Source organism: Anser anser (assembly GCF_964211835.1).
Source record: "Anser anser genome assembly, chromosome: 1".
Lineage (NCBI taxonomy): Eukaryota > Metazoa > Chordata > Aves > Anseriformes > Anatidae > Anser > Anser anser.
The window spans coordinates 134,957,969-134,982,363 of NC_139720.1; the positions used below are offsets into that span (position 1 = coordinate 134,957,969).

Sequence of the window (24,395 nt, forward strand, 5' to 3'; positions counted from 1 at the left end):
TTGGTGTTCACTGTTTAGTTAGAAAGTTTTTTGTCCAGGAAGAAAAATAAATGACTCATTGATGCTTCAGTGCTTCAGTATTTAGCGTGACTTTCCTTATGTTTTTTTTTCCTCCAAAATTAACAAATAAATAAATAAATACATAAATTACTTTTACTTCTTTTCACAGTCTGTTACAATTTTCTGTTGCTGTGGTCTGCTCATAACTCAAAAAAAAAAAAAAGACAATTTTATTCCATATAGTCAGTCAAATATGAGCTAGATGGAACTAGAAGATCTTTAATACATATAGTATAAAATTTGGAAGTTTAATTCTTTTCATTCAAGGATCTGGAAGCATTGTTTTAAAAAAGGGTAAATACTATTTCAATGTAGATACTTTACATATTATATAATTTCTTTAAGCCCATGGATACTTACACAGTGACAACAAACCACCCCATCCAAATTAAATTCCATTTCTGGTCTTTTCAGGCAAGATAACAGAAATATTGCTATATATTTCCTTCATTTATTTATGTTATATAACACAAAGTATTACTGTAGAGCAATAATTCTGAGCTTTCATGTGTAAAACAGGTGCCTGATGGGATCCTCTTCGTTCATAATCACTGAATTCCAACAGGGAAGTTACTACGTAAACAAGCTTTAATAAGAGGTAATTAGTAGTTTTTTGAAAGTTTGTCATATAGTTAATTTAACTGTAGAGTTTTACAAAATGAAATAAAATAAAAAAATAAAAATGAAACATCTCATTTGCAGTTTACCTCAAAGGAACTACTATCAAATCTTTTTATTTATTTATAAGATGCAGAGAATAATAAATATAAAACACCACAAAATCAGAATTACTTTACAAGGAGAAGTAATCATGAGATCAGTAGACTCTGCGATCCTATTTTAATAAGTTCATCATATGTGGAGAATTTAGAAATTCACTTCCTAACTCTAGAGTAAATTGCGTCCCAAACAATTATTTTTCTGTGCATTTAAATATCCCACTTGACAGTTTTCAATGAGATTATTGCCCCAAACTGCAGTCTCTGAATCTCAGCCACATGTGATCACCTTCCCTTCCTTTTATTAAAATTCTATTCCACATAATTTACTGCTTGCTCTTGACTGGTTTCTTGGTCCTGTGCTCGTGGTTTTTGAAGTATCATTGTTAGCTTTTCTCTTGACTGTGTACACACAATTAAATTGTTCAGGAATAGTAATCTCAAAAATCTCGTCATCTGCATCATGTAAGTGGTGGATATTCATGGCAGCCATAGATGACTGTAGTCATGAACCATATACCAAATATCAACATATGTTTGTGTGTATTTCTTTATCCACTTTTGGTTCAATTTGTGGCTGTGTAGCTCAATCATCTCAACAACATCTGTTCAGGAAAAAAAAATAAAATAAAAACTTGGATCCTTTCCCTTCCTTCCATCTGGTGCTTTACAGATGAAGTCTTGTTTTGACTAAACTAAAAAAATCCATACCAGATCCTGGCTACAGATCATGAGGGCATGTGAGCAATCAGGACATTTGAATGCTCCATCTGTGTTTTGTATTAAGAGTACTGTTAAAAACTAATACAAAAAAAACCTATCCTCTAACTCAGCAAGCAGACTTCAATCCCAACAAATACTTAAGTACATGCTTAATTCATTTTCATTAAGCATAGAAAATAAGAACCAGCTTAATTTTAAGAATACATTTATTTTTAATGTATAACGTGCTTTAGCCATATCCTGAGAATTCCAGCCTCCAAGGAATAAAGGCAAAACTTCCTGACCAAGTTTTTGCCATTTGTAAATAAGATAAGTACAGCAAGATGGAGCCAAATTTAACAATGAAAATAAAAAAAGTAAAAAGGAAAAGGAAAAAGAAAATGCTAGTGATCTATGAGGCGTTCTACTGCAACTTGAACTCCTTTCTGCATCACAAGTGAACTACATTTTACATTGTACTGGACCTCTGATGGGATTCATCCTGATAGGATTTTCAGGTTGCAAAGATAAACAGGAGTTTCATTGAATATACTGAGGTGAAAATTCATTGCATTCAGAAATTCTTCCTGTTCCAATGCAATCTGATGTCTGTGAAGGTTGGCACTTGCCTTGTACAAATAAAGATCAGAAAAAGCTGAGATGTTCATTCCTCGCTTGGATTAGATTTCTTTCTAAAGAATGCTGTAGTTAAACCATACGAACCTCTGCCCAGAATCAAATTCATGTTGCATATATTCCAAAAAATTGTCTTCAGTAAAAGCCAAACTAGATAAATCAGAAAAAACTGAGTTGCAAGAAACTTCACATTTATTAAGAAGAAATTAAACGATTTTCCACAGTGTTAAGATTCATCTGTATCTTTAATGGAAAGAAGCTTGAGATTGTGTTGTACTACATATTACGTGCTGCAGATATTTATTAATGAGAGAGAAATTCACTTTTTTTTTTTTTTTTTTAATCTTGATAAATTTGGACACCAAGAACACTACTTAGGCAGTACAATTCTGAGCCACATGAAGAAAAAAAATCAATTTACATGTTTCTAATTTTCCACTTCAAAATTTCACTGAACTTTGTGTTTTGCATTTGGGGGAATAGAACAGATTTTTGCCAAGGTAGTGGAAATAAGTGGAAAGACTGGAATAGAGGAAAAAGGAACTCTCTCAGTACACTCTGTCCCAAGGGAAGCATGATTGTCACCAACCCATTATGTTAACTTTCCCTTCGGCCATTGTTTCACAAATTGTAGGTTTAATTTCCTTATTAAAGCGGAGAACAGAAGGAGGAAGAGAATTTGAAGTAAAGCACGTTCCAGAACTTCTGAGTGCTGAGGAACCTTCCTCAGCAGGTGTGAGTATGATGAGGCTGAGTGTGCTAGAGGCTGTGTCCTCACCAGGTAGTTCAGTGCAATAAAAAATTGATTTTAGAGGGCAGGGTGTAGCAACATATGTTGAGAAAGGATGTTAGTCTCCTGTTCTTCAGTCCTTTGACCTATGGGCTCTAAACTATCATATTAAGATGTTGGCACGTCTCTCAGTCCCATGTGGCCTCAGCAGGGAGAAAGCATTTCAACTCTCACCCTTTTTTGCAGCCTTTTCCTCAGAATATCTGCAGCATGAAACAGGAGTGTGAAGCCAAATATTAGGAGGATAATTGTGAATATGATTGATTCAAAAAATAGTGGAGAAAAATAAAGTGTTAGAAGAAAGGAACTAGAGACAAGGAAGCAATCCATGGTGTAAACCGTCTAGAACCAAAGATACCAATGAAGTGAATGAAAAGGAGACAGAAGAGTCTTTAGGAAAAATGTAAAAGCAGTAACTGTGGAGGGAAAATCTGTGGGTGAGCAATTGGCTGACGCACAGGGCTCAAAGGGTTGTGGTAAATGGGGCCACATCTGTCTGGTGGATGGTCACTAGTGGGGTCCCTCAAGGCTCCATTTTAGGGCCAGTCCTCTTCAATGGTTATATAAATGATTTGGATGTAGGACTAGAAGGTGTTTTGAGCAAATTTGCCGACGACACCAAACTTGGAGGAGTTGTGGACTCGGATGAGGGTGGAAAGGCCTTGCAGAGAGATCTGGACAATCACCAACTGCATGAAGTTTAACAAAAGCAAGTGCTGGGTCCTGCACCTGGGACGGGGCAACCCTGGCTATACGTACAGACTGGGCAATGAAACGGTAGAGAGCAACCCCGCAGAGAGAGACCTGGGCATTGTGGTTGACAGCAAGCCGAATGTGAGCCAGCAGTGTGCCCTGACAGCCAGGAGGGCCAACCACATCCTGGGATGCATCAAGCACAGCATTGCTAGTCGGTCGAGGGAAGTGATTGTCCCGCTCTACTCTGCGCTGGTGCAGCCTCACCTTGAGTACTGTGTGCAGTTCCGGGCACCACAGTACAAAAAGGACATTAAACTGTTGGAGAGCCTCCGGAGGAGGGCGACGAAGCTGGTGAAGGGCCTAGAGGGGAAGACATATGAGGAGCAGCTGAGGTCTCTGGGCCTGTTCAGCCTGGAGAAGAGGAGGCTGAGGGGGGATCTCATCGCAGTCTACAACTTCCTCGCGAGGGGGAGTGGAGAGGCAGGTGACCTATTCTCTGTTATCACCAGTGATAGGACCTGCGGGAACGGTGTTAAGATGAGGCAGGGGAAGTTTAGGCTGGACATCAGGAAGAGGTTCTTCACCGAGAGGGTGGTCACACACTGGAACAGGCTCCCCAGTGAAGTAGTCACTGCACCAACCCTGTCTGAATTTAAGAAGCGATTGGACTGTGCATTTAGTCACATGGTCTAAACTTTTGGATAGACTTGTGTGGTGCCAGGAGTTGGACTTGATGATCCTTATGGGTCCCTTCCAACTCAGGATAGTCTATGATTCTATGATCTTAGCATTAACAGAATCAAAACCCAGGTCAAAAACATTTTCAAAGACATTGTGATATGAGGTACTGAGAGATATAAGAGGCAAGTTTCTGAAGTATGTTTCTTAGAACCACAGTCCAAAGAAAATGGAAGAGTTGAAATACAGAATCAAAGAAGATTCTGGACTATTCGTAAATAGTATTTGATGAGCATCAGAACACAAGTAAATATAGAAATATATCAATAAATGCCTTAGTTCGGATGCTGGTAAACCGTGGGAAACTGTTTCAGTTTTGACTTTGAAATTTTGAACTGCTTGAACAACTGGGAAATGGAAGAGTATGTCATCAGCCTGAAGACATCTGAAAGAAACTGCGTCATACCATTGTTCTCCATTATCTTTACCTCAAACTACAAATTGACGGAGTGAATTCATCATTTCTTCAATGTCAACAACATCTGTATGGTAACCAGAGCAATTTTCCTGCAGAAAGGGATATTTGAAAAGATTTTAACTGTCTTTCCTATGTAATATTCTAGTTAAAGTGTGTTGTTGTGTTTTCATTTACTCCTTATTTCACGTAGAGCAATAACTACACAGCCAGCAACTCCTCCTCATTTAGGGGACTGCAGAAGTTGGAGTACAGAGGTTTAATTAAGTCCCTGTAGATTTGACAAAGTAGTTTCCACTGTATCTTCTTGATGTCGTGCTAGTAATGTAATTGGTTACCATTATCTGTATAACTAAATGCGGGCAATGTGCCTAATAGTAACATTATCCAATCCAAATCACTGTATGACTGCAGGTAAATAAAATGCTGAATTACACTCAAATGTGATAAAATCGAAGACTTAGACTTCAAACTAGAGGTTCCTTGACCATATCACCCTCGTACATTCTGTGAAATTCTTCTAGAAACTGTTTAGTGGGACCGTGTAGATCTATGACGTAGAAAAACACACTCAGTCATGCAAAGATGAAGCTTGTTTAGCAAAGAATGTATATATGGTATTTCCACAAAATAGTTTGATTTCTAATGACTTTTTGCAAAGGCATGGTAGAACTTTACATAGACAAGAGGAAGGATACACGGATACATACATATGTATGTATGTATGTACCGTCAGTCGACTGGCGGCTAGCAATTGTGACACCCATCTACAAGAAGGGGCGGAGGGTAGACCCGGGGAACTATAGGCCTATTAGTTTGACATCAGTGCCAGGGAAGCTCATGGAGCAGATTATCTTGAATGTCATCACGCGGCTCTTGCAGGGCAACCAGGCGATCAGGCCCAGTCAACATGGGTTTATGAAAGGCAGGTCCTGCTAGACGAACCTGATCTCCTTCTATGACCAAGTGACGCACTTGGTGGATGAGGGGAAGGCTGTGGATGTGATCTACCTTGACTTCAGTAAGGCTTTTGACACCGTTTCCCACAACATTCTCCTCAAGAAACTGGCTGCTTGTGGCTTGGACTGGCGTACGCTTTGTTGGGTTAAAAACCAGCTGGATGGCTGGGCCCAAAGAGTTGTGGTGAATGGAGCCAAATCCAGTTGGAGGCCGGTCACTAGTGGAGTCCCCCAGGGCTCAGTGCTGGGGCCAGTCCTCTTTAATATCTTTATTGATGACCTGGATGAGGGGATCGAGTGCACCCTCAGTAAGTTTGCAGACGACAACAAGTTAGGTGCGTGTGTCGATCTGCTTGAGGGAAGGAAGGCTCTGCAGGAGGATCTGGATAGGCTGGAGCGATGGGCTGAGGCCAACTGTATGAAGTTCAACAAGGCCAAGTGCCGGGTCCTGCACCTGGGACACAACAACCCCAAGCAGCGCTACAGGCTGGGAGATGAGTGGTTGGAAAGCTGCCTGGCAGAGAAGGACCTGGGAATACTGGTTGATAGGCAGCTGAATATGAGCCAGCAGTGTGCTCAGGTAGCCAAGAAGGCCAACAACATCCTGGCTTGTATAAGAAGCAGTGTGGCCAGCAGGTCTAGGGAGGTGATTGTCCCCCTGTACTCGGCTCTGGTGAGGCCGCACCTCGAGTACTGTGTTCAGTTTTGGGCCCCTCGCTACAAGAAGGACATGGAGGTGCTCGAGAGAGTCCAGAGAAGGGCAACGAAGCTGGTGGGGGGTCTGGAGAACAAGTCTTACGAGGAGCGGCTGAGGAAGCTGGGATTGTTCAGCCTGGAGAAGAGGAGGCTCAGGGGAGACCTCATCGCTCTCTATAGGTACCTTAAAGGAGGCTGTAGAGAGGTGGGGGTTGGTCTATTCTCCCAAGTGCCTGGTGACAGGACGAGGGGGAATAGGCTAAAGTTGCACCAGGGGAGGTTTAGGTTGGATGTTAGGAAGAACTTCTTTACTGAAAGGGTTGTTAGGCATTGGAATGGACTGCCCAGTGCGGTTGTTGAGTTGCAATCCCTGGAGGTCTTTAAAAGACATTTAGATGGAGCCCTTAGTGATATGGTTTAGTGGAGGTCTTGTTAGTGTTAGGACAGAGGTTGGACCAGATGATCTTGGAGGTCTCTTCCAACCTAGACAATTCTGTGATTCTGTGATATGGGTCAACCATTTTGAGCTTCCTTTGACTCTCCAAGAGGAAGTGCCTGAGACAAAGAGGAAGAGGAAGAGTTATTCTATCTGTTAATGACAGTATTGCTTTGGCATAACAAACATCCTCAGTATTTCAGATACACAAATTTTATCTCTGTTCCCACAGCTTTATCTAAGGCACATGAACTTTAAAGGTAAGCAAAAATACGTGAAACGCATTTAGGCTTCACTTGTAAAGAATTATCTTTGTACATTACTAGAAATGCAAACAAGCATCTCTGTGACATGACTGTACAAACCTGAATCCAATTCTCTGTGGTTGCCCCAGCTGCAGCTTCTCATGCTGTTTAGTTAGTCAGATGCTCAGTTTTGTTAGATACTCAACACCTCAAGCACTGGACCAGGGCAATTATGATCAAGAAAGATGAAATGCTACACTAGAAAAAAATAAATAATTAATATAAAATAAAATTGTTTTCCCTTTTCATAAAATGCTGAAGATCATTCCATAGTGTTATACCTTGTGAAATGTATTTTTGCTGTAGCAGAACGTAATTTCAGCAAAAATTAGTTTTATCACATAGGCATATTTTGCTCATTTAACTTGCTACAAAGTATCCACAGAGACATGGATTTCATAAGCCAGTCCTAAGCAGGGAGAGAACGGTTTTCAATGCCATACCAAAAAAGTGGGAGGAATGGAGTACACAAGACGGGGTAAAACAAATGTTAATCCTTGCTAAAATACCATCTTGAATTAAAATTGTGAAGACTGTGCAAACCTTACTAAGCCATTTTATTACTGTATCTTCATTGCTTGAATATGATCCAAAAGTGTTCTATTTTACCTGAAAAATGGGAAAGCTGATTAAATCAAAATGTATTTCCAGATGGCTTATGACTGCAGCCTTGTAAACTTACTGATTATGGCCCTCGACATTGTTCTTATTGATGGCTGCGTTTGAAACACTGTAAAACCTATGGCATTCATTTTCTTTGGACCAAAAACATTAGGAAAGTGACTATTTTTCAGTGCAACATGAGGCAGCAAAATATGGTGGATTTTTTTCCCCTTTCTGAATCAAATCTTACTGTAAGGGAATTCATTAATCATATAATTTCATCCTGTCATATTTCTTTAGCCTATGTTATATGACTCTGATTAGTAATGATTTTATCAAATTTATAGGGCATATATATAAGTTAAATTTGTGGCTGGAAGTGAATTTATTTGTCTAGAATCTGCTAAAAACATTCTATGCCTATCTGATCAAATTAATATTTTCTGGTTATGGTTGAAGGGAGGTGGGTTTGAGAAATTGTGTAGGGGGCACAGGTCCTTTCAGCTCTGATTTTCTAGTAAAGACTCAACTGTATTAGAAACGGTATGCAAAGCTCTTTTTAGAATGACTTTTTGACATCTGGATGAAAGGAGCTGGTGCACAGCTTTTATTTGTGCACGTCTTAAAACCATTGCTGTACCTGATAGGAAATGCTCCCTGTAAACACAGAAGGGGGTGCTTTATCTTTAGTCAAGTTCACATCCATGTGAAATCTTGCTGAAGAAAACCTAACAGCAAAATCTACTAGCTCTACAAGACAAAAAACACTCACTTTCTTCAGTAAAGTTCTTCCTTACGGCGAAAGTCCGTGTCTTGTTCCCTCCGACTTCAGTAAGATTCTGTTAATTAAAATAATGAAATAATAAAATAAACTGCAGGTTTATACTCTTGTGTCAATGTGCCAGTCTCATAAAGCTGTTCTTTACTAGCTTCATCTATTATGACAGATCTGAAAGAAGGCATATTGAAGACCCCGCTGTAATCCTTCTGAGGACTGAATCTTTAGCATCAGCTGGGATACTGATTCATCTTCTTCCTCCTAGTAACAGACTTCATCAGTTGGGAGATTAAGATGACCGCTTTTCTCCAAGGCAGTTCAAAGTGACGGGCTCATGCTGAATTCATTCACAGTACTGAATACACTCCCAGAAAGGGAAGATGTCTTTTGGCAAAGTCAAGGTGCAAGGAAATCCTACTACATCTACATGTTCACAGAACCACTGAATAGTATGGCCTGGACAGGACCTCTGGAGGTCAGTCACCCACACAGTAAAGAACTTATTCCCGGTGTTCAGTCCTTGCTTGTTGCTAAACATAACTGCTCAGGGTCTGTCTGGGCATCAGTCAGCAGGTAATGGACAATTGCATTGTGCATCACATGTCTTGTACAAACTTTTGTTATAATTATTATGCTTATAATAGTTATCATAATTATTATTTATTTTCCCTTATTTTCTGTCCTACTAAACTGTCTTTACCTTTTTTAGACAGTTTTACCTTCTCTCTCCTGCCCCCCCCCCCCCCACCTTTTTTTTTTTCCCCTCTTTTCCCTATTCTCTCCCACATCCTACTGAGGGTTGGGGGGAGTGAGCAAATAAATGGCTGTGTGGTGCTTAGCTGCCTGCCAGGTTAAACCACAGCAAATACTGATCCAGAGGTCAAAATGAGAAATAAAACAGAAATGGAAAGAAAAAAAGAGGAAGGGAGCAAGGAACTCTGCCCTGCCCATTGAGTTAATGCCAATCCTTCTCAGTCAAGCTAATCATCACTTCAGACATGGAAGATATTTATAACTATGAGATCTAATCGGCATTTCTTCTTCCTAGCTGAGATTCCATGGGCTTTAAAAATACAGGATGTTTCTCAAATGACATTTGATTAGGTTACCAACCTTCCCAGGAAATGGAGATAAAACCTTATCACCATAAATTCTGCTTTAAAGAGAGAGACTGGATAAAAGACTGAACACTTAGTATTAGCACCCCACAGGGAGGTTTTTCCATTCCCTTTTCCAGTGATACTGAACCAGATGAAGACTATGGAATCTGATTGTTTAGCAAATAACAGCATCTATCATCTAGCAGCTTTATTTTTATTTTCAGAGCAAACTAACTGCATTGATATTTACCTCATTTCTAGCCTAAGCTTTACAACTAGGTCTACCTCTATGCTTCTACAGGAATGTCAGTTATTATCTAGTTATTATGTAGATAATCTGGACATGCATTATATCAGCTTTTAATTGCTATAATGACCACAGCAAAGACTACGCATATGGGAGAGTGGATCTCTGAGCGATTTATATACTGAGTATCTGAGATAACCTCTCACAAATGTTATTGGGACCACCCATGTGGGACTATTATTATTTGTTCTGGTCTAGCTATGATTCTTGTACAAGTGCCTGCATTCTTAGTTCAATTATTTGGAAACTTTTCTGATTACATCCTTCCTTAGATTAACCCTATATTGGCCTTGTTGGTTCTCATTCAGATGTCTATTTCACAAGAGTATTAGTTTGTTTTTTTTGTTTGTTTGTTTGTTTTTAGTTTTTAATAGAAGCTAAATAGCAGCAGAACAAAGTAGTCACATCAGAAGTGACTACATCACTATGGATTACACCAGAATCTGTCTCATATATGCTGTTTTTAAGCCCCAGTAAGGGAACATTAGAGAATGGACAAACCTCTGAATCCAGGAGGGTTGAGTTAACCTGGAAAACTTCTGCCATTGCTTGCACTGAATTTGGTCTATAGCTAAACGTCCAATTAACTTTGTGCCATGACACTAGGTACATTTTATCAATACTTCAATATTATAAATTAATGTGTACTATATCATTGTTTGTACAATTGTGGATAAAATGTAATAATAATAATGCAGAGTATAATGTTTTATGACAATTCATGATACGATCTTCCTACCTGGTTCAGTGGTAGTGTTAAGACCAAAAGGGTGCCACACGTTTCACGTTTGACTGTGATAGCTAGAATGAAAGAAAAATATCTCTCCTGAGACGTACAGGTAATTGCAGCTCATAAACTCCTCTGTTACATGTGCTATACGTCAAATGAGTACATCCAAGCAATTTCCTTTTAGCCCATCTCCCTCTCTCCCATTACCTTCTTCTTCCCTCCCCCCTGCCATATAAACACATTTGTTTTTAACACGTATTAGAAGTTAAATGGAGGGATTAAACTATGTTTTAAATTCCTAACAGTAGATCAATATTTTTGGCATGATGGAACACTATGGCTCATATGAATTCTTCTTTGAGGGTAAGAAGTTGTCAGTATATATATGTGACTCTCATACTAGTGATTAAATGCTATCTTTGCTTCTGGGTTCCACAACTGAAGTATCATTCCTGCGACAGCAGTTTTCAGATCTCTTAGGTTTACATTGAAAATATTAAGGTAAATGCTGTCTTTAAAGGTGTAGATGCTTATCTAAATAAGTGTTCTACCATGATAATTTATACACACACACATATTTATATATATTCTTGATGATTTTTCTTTCCAATATGTGAGGTTTCTAACTAAATAAAAAGTAAAAATTTATTGCTATTATCTGTTTTGGACATTTGGGGAGTTAAATATCCAAAAGTATTTTGGATTAAAAAAAAAAATCCACTGGGCTTTGAGCAATCTGATCTAGTGGAAGGTGTCCCTGCCCATGGCAAGGTGTTTGGAATTAGATGGTCTTTAAGGTCCTTTCCAACCCAGACATGGGACTTGGGACAAAAACAAACATGGGACAGAATTATATTCTGAGTATCTGACAAAACATCTGACAAAAATCCATTCAAAACTTAAGATTCAAAGAATTCCAAATAGCCAAATTTGTTTGCACTTATGCATTAAACAGAGACCTTATCTTTGGTATGAGATTCTGACATAAAAGGTATCCAGGGAAAACACAAGCCATTTGAAATATGAAAAGGGAAAAAGTGTGTTCTGCTAAATTAAATTAAATGAAAAACAGCCTGAGATGTATTAGTGAAAAGGTAAAATTTGTCACCAAATCAGCAAGTCCTTGGGGAAACACCACCTAGATCTTTCTTTTCTTCTTATCCTCAGCGTTTTATGTTTAGAGCACAGCATGCTGTCACTGTTATACCTAGTGATCTGAACACAAATTGCTTTTGATGTTGAAAATTTAAATATATAGGGGCTCCTGGAAATATGAAGTTAGTCTATTGTGTGGGCCACTTACCATGTGCAGTCAGGGTTAATATCTTGAACATCATATCCTAAAAGAGCTTCTACATCATAAAACAACTGCCATTAGTCATGTTCTCCTAAGGCAAAGGCAAGAAAAAGATATCAACAACAACAAGCAAAATATTCATATAATTCATGGTCAGACAGTCAACAGAGAGAACAGATGACAATTCAGACATCACATCATTCAGAATCCTCTTTGGTATCAATAGCCACTTGCAGTGCACAGAGTTCTTTGCACCAGACAAACAGAACTGCCTAAGCATCCAAAATATTTGAAATAAGAATTGTCACTGGTACAGAATTATACCTGTTTTAAAAGTCCAAAGCATAGCCACAGACTTTGATAACAGCTCATTAATGATAACATTATATATTTTTTTTCCCTCTTATACCTGCAGTGTTTTGGAATTGCATGTAAGCTGGTTGAGTTATTTAACTCCTCTGGTTATATGATTGCACAACTGATGACAGGTTTAAACAATCAGCAGACATGAGTTTTGCAGATGCAATTAATCACAAAACACAGACATACCAATTCTGTATACATAGAAGTTAAAAACTTAAAAATCTGAATAGAAAAAGGGATTTGAAATACTGTGAAAATCTTAGTGATGCATTTGAATTTTTAGATGGATTTTGCTTGAATATTATTATATAATATTTTAGTAAACAGTTTGTAATTAGGTTGTTTATAAGATCATTGCTGTCAGGAATATTGTAACAGTAACTGCACAACTTAGTTACCATTGAAAGGAAAAGGTCAAATTTGACCAAATGATGTATTTTACCCACATTCCAAATCATCTAATCTTTTAATAATAGCTGTAAATTTTACAAAGACAAATTTCTGGTTAAGATTAAAAACTAATATAAAGTGAACCCTCTAATCTATAAAATTAAAAAGGAAAATGCATATTTTAATATTTTTTATTATTTATTGGAAGATAGCAAACAAAAAATATCTTATAAATCTAGAATACACATAAGTCCCTGTCTGTCTCTTCTCTTTTATCCCCTTTTTCTTTATCCCTCTTTTATCACTTCAAATATGCAGCTTCGTCACTTGGGATTAGTATGCGTACTTCCTCTGATCAACACAATAAGAAATTAGCATCTCAGAATAATAACTAGAATTACTTTGCCTACATACAGCCAGGGTAACTGGAATCAATGCAGTTGAGCTGTCTTTCCACTCTGTAAGTAGCAGTAATGCATACTTCAGATCTAAGGTGGCGAGAAAAAAGTTAGTGTCCACTGAGTAGATTTTGTTTGTAGATTCAGCACTTTTTCAGTTTGTTCTAGTGCATATTTGACCAACCAGAATGTAAAAGTAAAGAAATAATTAATGAGCTGAATGCAATTATATCCCTTTAGCTGCTTAGTGAAATTAACATATCTGTGCCTTTCTCTACTATGTGTTAGCTGTGGGCTAGGGGGACTGTGAACCTCGAGGAGGCCTTCTGGCCCATCACGGTGGAGATGCCTGACACACTGTCCTACATCATGGATCCAAAATTTCCAGGATAGCAAATCAAAGAGGAAAATATGTGGCTGATTGTATGCTTGGGTCATGGCTTCTTTGTGTTTGTACACGGAATAAAATAAATTATAATGAATTCACAATAATAGTCATTTGTCAAAGTAAAAATATTCTTTCATTATTTCTGTTCTCTCTTGCAAAATATCCAGATAATACAGTCTTTTTTAAATCAACATAGTTGATTTAAAAAAAAAAAAAATCCATTACCAAAGTTACCCTAAAGAACGTTAAGCTCTTTCTCCTTTCACTTGAATGGACCATCAGCATGCCCATGCAATTTGCATCATAGACTTATAACGAAAGTGTCAGAGGAGTTCTCTACACTGTCAAGGTTGATTTTCAGGAGTATTGAAGCATGGAGGACATTCAGGAAACATCTGTAAGAAAAATGAATGTAGTGCCAATATTTAAAAAAAACATAAATAGAATAATCCATTTAATATTAAGCCTGTCATCTTAAAATCAGCCTGAAGAAAAATACTGAAGCACTTAATATGGGACTCAACTTATAAAGAATTAAAAGAGAGTAATTTAATTAAAGCAAATTAACACAGGTTTCTGTATAACAGATGTTGTCAAAGTAACTTGAGTTTTGGTTTGATTTTTTGACATATAAAATTTTGACTTATAAAAGTACCATTGGTGTAATATTCTTGGATTTCTATCACTGCCTTGATATGGCACAGTCTTGATAAATAAGGAAAACAATAAAAAAATGCACAGTGTAGATAAAGTCTATTAAAAATATGTCAGTGTAATTAAAAACAAGATTCACTGTTAAGTGGGTATGGAAATTAATTCACAGGGGTCAATTTTTGGCTCTGAGCTACTTAACACAGTTACGAATGTCTTGGGGAAAAATAATTACTGATACAGTCTTCAAATGATACACAAATTGCTGAAGGAGGCAAAGGGCAGGTGTAAGCAGATGAATGAATACTCATCCAGAAAATTTCCATGTTACTATCTCTCAGCAAAGTATTTGCGAATACACTTCATTCCCACAGTATGGAGAGCTTTGTCCTGCTAAGTCATGGCTCTGAAAACACTTGGGTTCACATTGGATGGGTCTGCAGGAAATGAGTTTCCAGTGGAGCAGTAGACATACCTGATAAGAGTTGCAAAATCTCTTAGTGAGGTTGCACAGCAGCTCTATGCCCTTGGGTCCAACCATTTGTGAGGCTGAGCTTGTTCCCAACAGGCACACACAGACAGAGCACAGGTATACACTGTGTATAAATTGCCAGCCACACAGACAGCACAGATGGACAGAGCACTCACATCAATGTGAACAGCACCAATGGACTAATCCTGTTCCTCTCTGGCTGAGCAGGATGGATGTTGGCCTCTGAGAATACACACACACACACACAAACGTGCCACATGGATCAGCTGGGCTCATACACTCACTCTGCCCAGTAGCTACCCCTGGGTCCCAGTCTCCCCAGCATGTGGAAAACGAACCCTTGAGGCTGCTGCCTCATCCAACTTGCTGTTCACTCACCTGCACACCCGTACTTGCACCAGCTGCTGGCCCCACAGACACACAGGTCCCTGTGGTCTGAGGTCCCTCTCTGGGGCTGGCATGTGGTTTCACTCACTTGGCACACAGGTGCTCTGGACCATGGTCCTAGCCCAGCTGCTGGCAACCAGGACCCCATATGCAAATATACACAGAAGAGAATCCCTCAACAACAATCAGTAAATGCAATATAGCAATAAAATAGGGCAGATTGTGCTGATCAGGAGAAGGGTATAGTTATACAAGTGAAACAACCAGACAACTTTTTATACTCCTATATTTTCCCACCCTAGCTCTTGCCCAGATCACCTGGACCCATTGTTTTTTTTTTTTTTTTTTTTGTTGTTCCTCCCCTATACATCCCATGATAAAACTTGTGCTGTCCCAAATGTTCTTCCCCTGCATCCCATAAGGCGTTCAGTTTACCAGGGTTTTCATAACACAGAAGACTTAAATTTGAAACTAGAAAAATAAAGATTATAAAACAGGTATGTGTGAACTGCATGCTGTTGCTAGGACAACTTGCCAATCAATGTATTAAATCCACTATTTCTTGAAGTGTTAAAATCAGAATGAGAAAGATTTATTGTTTTTTCCCTAAAATATATGCTTAATTCATGCAAGAACTAATTCAGAGAAATACCTCATTTGATGTCAAGAAAGAGGTCAGATTTGAAGATTAAATTAATTTTACTTTGTATTATAATCTGTGAAAATGTGCTTCAGGGGCTGTTTAGTCCTTGCTGGAAATATTTCCCGGTCTTTCATCCCATTAAAACATGGAGTTGAAACAGCCTTCTTAATCATGTCCAGGTCTGCTAAGTGAAGTCAGTAATAAAAAAACAGCCAGACATTCTTTCATGCATATTTAGTATCAGATATTCTGATTAATCTCAAAAGCAATTAATCAATTTTTAAAAGAATAGTATATCTACCTGGACAGCCATCATTCTTTATGAAAAACAGACATGTGGCTGTATTGTGAAATTTTCCCTATAAAATACTATTTCCATTTTCCAAATTAGATTCAGCTTTAAAATTCTTAGGATAGTAAACTATAACATGTAAAATATCTCAGGAAATACCTTGACAAAGACTTTTTATAGTTTTTTTTTTCTTCCCTTTATTCAAGCTGAAATTGCAGAAATGTTCTTGCCTGCAAAAATGCTGAAAACATCGTAATATAACCATCAGCTTCCCCTCTCCCAGGAAAAAAAAGAAAAAAATCAGTTTGAAGAAAGAAATTGTAAAGTAAGTAAGTAAATGAAAGGGTCACCCCCATAGTGATCACATGCAAGTACTGACATAAAGCTCCATGAAAACATTAACCCTCTTGTAGTTGCTTTTAATTGGATACTAACAAAAATAGCAAAGTGTGACTGAGGTGGAAGACAAGGATTCAAGGGAGAATTGTCTTATTTTGCTTTTAAAAATATTCTTACATCCATTTATTTCTTCTAAAGTACGTATAATTTAAAAAAATGCACTAGATGGTCATCTGAGTTGATGTGAGGGGGGAAATATCTAACTATGAAATAATATTTAAAAGTTTGTTGAATCGTGTCTACAGTTTTTAAACTTTATAAAATTTACCATGTCATATTCTTATTAATCAAGTTAATATATCATTATTTTAGCTATTTCATAATTCAACATAAATATTCCCTATATGTATACATGTGCACACTGTATAAATATATGTGTTAATAATAGATCTATTTTTGCATACAATATATATTTTTGTCAGAAAAAGAATGGAAACCCAATCGTTCAACATTCCAATGTAAAAACATTTCCTTTTACTTGTTTTTCAGTGCTAAAGACATTGAATGGAAAATATGAAAGAAATATAGAGGGCAAAACAGATTACTTAGCATAACAGCTGTAGACTGCTATACGGAAGTGACCTTTTGTTATAAAATAAGCCTTCCTCCCCACATCCCCCAGATCTGAAAGATTTTAAGAGGCTCACCTTTACTAGGTTCTTTGTGTTACAGTGACTTTTGTCTTTTACTCCATCATGCATATGCTATGTCCTTGAATATGTACCTGCCTCATGTATTTTAATCTATAAATTGTGCTAATAGTGTAGCACAATTGTTCCACAGAAAAAGCCATTCTCCTCCAAAGGGCTAAGAACTCCAAAACATTCTGCTGCATGATTTTTATCCTCACCTTGAGGAAACAGGAAGTATTGTTCCTTCCCTCAATACTAGAAAGAGAAAGTACAACCTTTTCTAGGGGATATTCTCAGATCTACAGTTTTTCAGATACCTGAATTTGTAGTTACTTTGAACTTTCATAGGTCCAAAACCATTACAGGGTCTTCACTATTGTCAGCTCCCAAGGCTGAGACAGAACTGAGATCTGAAGCTGTATGTTGGCAATCACATTACTCTACACAGGCATAAGGGCCCAATCCACACCTTTACTCTGTTTGAGCTTTAGCATCTTAGTTCTACATTCTCATAGCATACAAAGAATAGCCAAAAACTACCATCAAAAATAGTACCTCTGCACAGGCTTTTGGTACTCATAATCCCAACGTTAATTTGGTAGCAAATCTCCTTATATTTGCCTCTTATCTGTTATTCCTTTCCCCACAAAAATTACTTTTCTTATACTCTTAGAGCATCACAGCTACACTGACTGTAGGTTCACCCTTGCTAGTGAAGGATATTTATTCTGATACTGCTCATTTAGCTAAACCTTCAATTAAATCTGTGTTAGCTAGACAGTGATTCTGTGATTAAAATCACCTGACCAGAGCATCATGTCACATTTCCTAAGTAACTACACACATCTGTATTGGAATGCTATTCATTAAAAAAAAAAAAAAAAAAAAAAAAAAGAAAGAAAGAAAAAAGTGAAGAAAGAGCCAAAAAAGATCTATGTTATTATTAAAAGATACAGCAGCTGGTATAGCTATCATGTTTGCATTCTTTAAATGATCCAGGAAATTCATCATCCTTGATCTGATTCATGTATTTATTTATTTTGTCTGGGTAAATATCCACATGCTTTATGAAAGAAACAATGCAGACCAACAATTAAATATATTTATGCATTTTAATCACATGAGGTTGAGATTATAATCTTCAGGCCATTAAACCTTTAATTCTTTGATATCTCCTTAGAAAAGGTACTATATAGCCAAATCTGGTTGAACATATTGTGCAAATAGACAAAAAACAAACAAACAAAGACAACAAAAAAAAACAACCAACCAAAAAAACTGTTAAACTTTTTAATAATGTAAAAAAGATAAATTGTTGTTTGGGGTTTTCCTAAGATAAAAATTTCCTGGCAGAATTTACAGCAAATCCTTAACTAAGGCATGAAAACTTTGGAAAGTAATTTGAGTAGAAAGTTAAATTAAAGTAGTTTTTCAATAGGTCCAAGTTTAGAGAAGGAGGAGAGGAGAGGAGAGGAGAGGAGAGGAGAGGAGAGGAGAGGAGAGGAGAGGAGAGGAGAGGAGAGGAGAGGAGAAAAAGAACATCTAAAATAAATTTTAAGAGCATATTGGATTTGAAAAGATTTAGGACAATATATTCTTCAATGCATAAAAGAGAAAACTTTTGTTGGCTGTTCTTGTTTATAGAATGTATTGTTAGTGAGGCAGATCATGTTTTTGTAAACACGTTACTTACCTTTAATGATAGTCTCTTAGTTTTCATGGTCCTTTTTGTCTTCACCACTTGTCTAGAGATAAAGTCAGGTGTTGGGTGCAGCCTCAAAGACTTGTGAGAGTTTTTCATTATATTTTCTGTCCTTAACTTTATTAATTTTCTGCGTTTGTAAAGACAATAGTTATGAATTAGCTAACCATTGCTTGAGAAGTCAAGAATCCTTCTCAACATATAGCTAATTCTTTTTGTTCTGAAAATTAATATAACCAGTTCACTTAAGAATTTCATGCCTGCTTAAGGTTTTGTACCTGTATGTTTTCAAGCACCAGTTATGCTTTTTGTTGGGGCAATTTGTGGATGAGGAAGCATAGCTTCCTCTGAGGGTAGAATATGCCATTTCTATGGGAGCTGTATTTAAGGTATGCTTTTGGATGTGTCACTCTGCAATACAGATAGATGCTCTCATTGTCACTTATTGAAGAATGTAACTCATCTCCATTTTCCTTCTTACTGTGCAGGAGATGATGATTCATAAAGGCAATGGAGGTAAACATTGCAATAGATAATCTGATGTAGTCATCATAACTGAGTTACTCTATTTTGCCCTACATTAGCTGTACATGAGATCTGCAACTTTTTCAAGTGAACTAGTAGTAATATTGTTACCAAGTGGACTTGTTTTGTTTTGTTTTGTTTTATGTATTAGGTTTATAAACAAAGAGAAGGAGAAATGAAGGAAATGAACCAACACAGTTTGGAAGATTATAGAAAGATTTTTTTTGTGTACCTTACCATGTGGGTTCATTTTACTTTGCAAAATGTCCATGGGGAGCACATTCCATCACTAGGTATGAGACTAAACACTCCAAAATGTTCATCCAAACTGAATGTGCCATGCAGGATGTACAAACTTTGAACTTAAGCAATGCACACTGAGGGAGTCTGGACACACTTATAAATTAGTCTTATAAAGTATTCGTCACATCACTTTAGTGCATTGAACTGATGCATATGCTTTATACATTTGCCTTTCCTTCAACATCTCTCTCTCTTGATCTTTCCATACACAATTTATGTGAGTTTAGACTCTTCAGTTCAGTTAAAACCAATGGCAAAATCTGGAGATGATAAGAAGGCTGTAAGCTACATTTCAGTGTACACCTGTGATTTCAGTATATGCCTGGGACAGTGAACATTCAAAACATAATTTTTTCCAAACTTTGTACTTCCACTGTGGGGTTGTGGTGATTTACACTAGCTGAGGATGGTTTCCTTGTGAGTTTACCTCACAAATAGCAGTGCATATAAGCTACAAGGACTAAAAACTAAAACTAAAAGATTGCAAATTACACAAAATTTAAAGTAATTATTGTTTCGGTGTTGTGACCATGAAGGTAAAAAATAAGATAAGATAAGATAAGATAAGATAAAATAAAATAAAATAAAATAAAATAAAATAAAATAAAATACAAATAGAAGTATATGTATTTTCTCTGACATTTTTGTTTGTTTCCCTCCTCATCTCCTCCTCCTCTTTTCATATCCTCTCTGAAAAATGATTCACAGATTTCACAACAAAGGACAGATAAGCATGAATACAGTTCCTTCCACTCTATTTCAGAGACCTTTTCAAAGAATCAAGGTAATTACTTCCACTCAAGAGATTTTAATCCAATTTAAGAAGAAAAATTGAGTGAAGTGTGGGAGCGGAAAGTGGAACAAAAATTTTATCTTAAATATTGTGACCAGGACTGAAATTAAAAAAAAAATAATAATAAAATAAAAAAAAAAGCTATGCTTACTGTGGTTATGCTGATTTAATTATCCAAAGATAATTAAAAATATCCTTTATGCTTTCTAGTTTGATTTTCTAGTTCTAGTAAATAGCTACAGTTTTAACATGAGGTTTTATTTATAAATATATCTATAAAAAGAAAAGCAAAAAATAAAAAATAAACAAAAATAAATAAAATATAAATAAAAAAAATAAAAAAATAAAAAGTTCCATGCTATTCCAAAAATCCTGAAAGGTAAACTTCCCAGTGAAGATATATAACACAATGTCTATAAAACAATGTATGGTCATGTACTGAATATTAACATCTCAGTCTGAGAAGGAAGGAATAAATATATAAGATGAAATAAGTACATATTTTCCTACACATTAAAGAACCCAACAGTTTTGCATTTGTCCAGAGGTCATAAATAATCATGAGTCTAAAGACAGTCTCCATTGGGATTAACAAATGAAACAAAAGCAAAAAAAAACCACCTGTACAGGAGTCAAAAGTAGCTCTTGTTTATTGTACACCTGTGATAAGGGCTCTGTAAGGTGAAAGAAATTGCATGCTACCAAAAGAATGTCTTCCTGCTCTGAAGATATAAAGGACATTTCTGTTCTGCTTGTGCACTTACATGAAAGAGGGTGGGCATGACTCATCCTAACAAACAAAACCTATTGCCAGTATAAATGTGCAGACCCTAAAAATATCAAGGCGAACAAACAAAATGTGTAAAGGAGAAAAAGGAAAAAAACATCTTACATAAATAAAGGAGATGAAAGAACAGATACCCATCTAAGATATCAGTAAAATAAAAATAAAAATAAAAATAAAAATGCATTGGTATGGAAGCAGCGAAAAGCAATACTTCAAAGCTTAACGTCTTATGCCATTAATGTCATGCATGCATAAGTTGTCTCTTACTATATTGCTCCAAAAATATCACATTTTTTCTTCTGTGATTTACCAAAGGAACTGCACTTCACAGCCATTAGCTGCATCTCAGTTTTGTGGTAGATTCCCAGTTGATATAAACCACTGCAACCTCATTCATGCCAGTGTTTTTTTGTTTGTTTTTGTTTTGTTTTGTTTTCCTTATTTATTATTAATTTAAACTCTTTATTTTTGTCCTTATTTCCTTTCCTTTCCTATTTTTCCTTAGATATTCTGCACAACATGGTATTCAGTAAAATTAACAAAGTTAATAATATATATATATTTTAATATTAATTGAGATCCAAATAATATTCAAAACAAATGAACCATCAAAATCACAATACCTAAGCACATGTATAATTTACAGTTGTATGACCACGCATGGAAAATATCCTCCCTAATTTCTCTCTTTGGTATAACTCCCTTCAGGCAATTTATTACAATATCTATTTTTCATCCAGCAATGTTCTTCAATTCTTAGACTAGCCAGGATCATCTCACAGTGATACCATTCCTCTGAGGTTTCCAGCAGCAAAATTATAGTAAAACATAGTTAAAAATATGATACTCTCATAGTATTAAATTTCCATGTAAGCAGTTTCTGTAGGTATTGTAGAAATGTTATATATAATATTGATGGTGGGATGGCTTGTGGGGGGGTGGGGGGTAGGTATAAGACACCATTATGAAGTATTTGGAGGTCCTTTGGAAGACTTAAAGCAAATTTTCAAGCATGACATAGAACTGTTTGGAACAGAATTGAAATGGTTAGTAATGACTTTGAAATTTAGTTACTGCACAGCTAAATGTAACACACAATCCCCTTATTAGAAGGGGATTCATAATCTTTTTTTTTGGGGAAAAAGGAAAAACACCTTCCTATAGTTGCAACTGATTATCACAAGCCACCACATCCTGTTTTGTGGTCCTTGTACAATACAGTTTATATCTGTTCAACTAAGCTCATGTCTTACCACAGGATCTACTGTTTGCCGATTAGAAAGTGTCCCTGGCTTGTTCTATCTCTTGAACAGGGTTCAGGAGATGGTTATCTGGAACAAACCACAGCCATGCTTGAAAGCAAGCTTTCCCACATCCCACAGGATGGGATGGGATGGATGTTCACATGCCTTTACTTCAGACTGTACCTCAGTCAGACATAAATTACTAATAAAGATGTAAGTACTAATGAACTGCAGTGAGGTTGGGTTTCAACAGTACATAAAAGAACTGGTTTTCTGAAGAAAGAGAAAAATATAAGAAAAGCAGGAAAGATTTTGTTGTTGTTGTGATTAGACCTTTACGTTTCAGCTGTTCATATCAGGGCAGATGGTAAAATGCTGGGCTGATTGTATGCTTGTATTGCCAACATCAGCTCCACCTGTTGAATATGTCCAGTGGACCTTGCCTTTGGACCATGGAATGTGCTAGATGTCATCCAAGTATCTTTATTTACACGTTTTCTACAAATCTAAATAAAGTACTGTTCCTCCTTGAAATGGATGGCTTGAGTGGGTCCTGAGCAATGTCTTATTTCTCTGCAGAGTTGCATATGGTATGACAGGACATAGAAACATGATATAAAGATATGAAATATTTTGTTGCCAGGACCTTTGTGTCCTTGTTCTTTTGAGTGCCCCCCATCCCCATCCCTACCTTTACGGGAGTTTTTCATCACCACTGCTTTTCAGTTAAACCTCAGGATTTTGGACCTGGCAGATCCCAGCTTAAAAGGTGATTATAAGACCTGCCCTGAACAGAATCTGCTTTTCAATTTCAGCAGTGTGTTCAATGGCTCTTAGTTGAAAAGTCCCCTTGTCCCTTGCATTCATCTTGGACGTTTGGATGGAAGATTACTGAGAGATGACCAGTGTGCCTCCACTTTCTCAGCGTGGCTTTTCAGACTGGAAAAAACAGCTTTAATTGCAAATAGAATTGCCATGCCATAGTTAACATTGCCTGTGTCACCAGCTTAATAAATAGAACAGAAAAAATCTGGTACAATGCACAGCACAGAATTGGAGTAAAGTTACTGCTAGCTAACCTCTCCAGTAATAGAAAATACACCAGTGATTTATGTCTCTCTCTCTCTCTCTATATATATATATTATTTTTTTCACTGAGATTATTCCAGATGTGGAGATCCACAGGATGATGTTACCAGATCTCAATAACTTTCTTAGAAAAAAATGTGTGGATTTTTATGATATAAGTATACAGTAGATATCCTGTCAGACTATTTGTTATGGGTGATGCTTGTTTTAGATGTCATCTGTTCTGTTTACCCATGCCTTGCATTTTTTTTTTTTAACTATAGGATTTTAGAGAATAATCCATGTAGAAAAAGCATTGTAGTCTAAACAAAGCCAATGTGGAAGCAATGAAAGTAACATCACCTTAAAAATATAAATGTCTAGTTTTTAAGACTTCAGGCAGTAAGACTGATGGTAACATGAGGTCCTGAGGTCTTATATGTGTCTCCTGAATCTTCTTAAAACAGTATCCATGTTTTCACAGTATATGTATATAGATATATATTTAAATAAACCTCTCTGAAGATGCCAGAGAATAAAATACATCTATTTTATTATTACATAGTTTTGAGAAAATGTTATTAAAGTACAAAAAAAAAATTGAAACAATCTCCACAACAGAGTTACATTGTACGTTAATCTCATTTAAACATACGAACAAGGAAGAAATCTTCAGTGTTTCACCTAATTTCCATCTGAAAATTTAAATGTCCTCTTTCATTTAAGAAAGTCTTAAAATCATAGAATCACAGAGTGATTTGGGTTGGAAGGGACCTTAAAGACCCCTCCCACTAGTCCAGGTTGCTCAAAGCCCCATCCAACCTGGCCTTGAACACTTACAAGGATGGGGCATCCACAGCTTCTCTGGGTAACCTGGTCCAGTACCTCACCACCCTCATGGTAAAGAATTTCTTCCAAATATGCCATTTAAAACTACTCTCTTGTAGTTTAAAACTGTTACCCCTTGTCC

The 24,395-nt window shown here is 36.7% G+C and overlaps 1 protein-coding gene and 2 long non-coding RNA genes across 7 annotated transcripts in view; 1 reads left to right on the forward strand and 2 right to left on the reverse strand.

Moving 5' to 3' along the window:
* Positions 1–8,984, forward strand: part of PUDP (pseudouridine 5'-phosphatase) — an 85,932-nt gene extending 76,948 nt beyond the window's left edge. For 2 of the 4 annotated variants that reach the window (XM_083829208.1, XM_083829211.1), the window contains one exon: positions 580–4,826. Coding sequence is in view for 3 of the 4 variants with exons in the window: in XM_083829211.1 (XP_083685337.1) it covers positions 580–615 (36 nt within the window). In the remaining variant the exon portion in view is untranslated. Of the gene's footprint in view, positions 1–579; positions 4,827–8,702; positions 8,721–8,798 lie in introns of those variants that run through there. The other 2 variants (XM_083829210.1, XM_083829209.1) reach the window with 2 other exon arrangements.
* Positions 6,498–13,667, reverse strand: LOC310896700. 2 transcript variants are annotated; one of them, XR_014581761.1, is made up of 4 exons: positions 10,680–13,667; positions 8,528–8,594; positions 7,213–7,350; positions 6,498–6,966 (listed from the first exon to the last, which is right to left on the reverse strand). It is a non-coding gene; the product is annotated as an uncharacterized lncRNA (long non-coding RNA). The 2 variants fall into 2 exon arrangements; XR_014581762.1 differs by having other exon boundaries at positions 6,498–7,350.
* A 240-nt stretch (positions 13,668–13,907) lies between these two features.
* Positions 13,908–17,814, reverse strand: LOC310896695. The gene is made up of 3 exons (XR_014581754.1): positions 17,019–17,814; positions 16,132–16,213; positions 13,908–15,861 (listed from the first exon to the last, which is right to left on the reverse strand). It is a non-coding gene; the product is annotated as an uncharacterized lncRNA (long non-coding RNA).
* Positions 17,815–24,395: the final 6,581 nt, after the last annotated feature.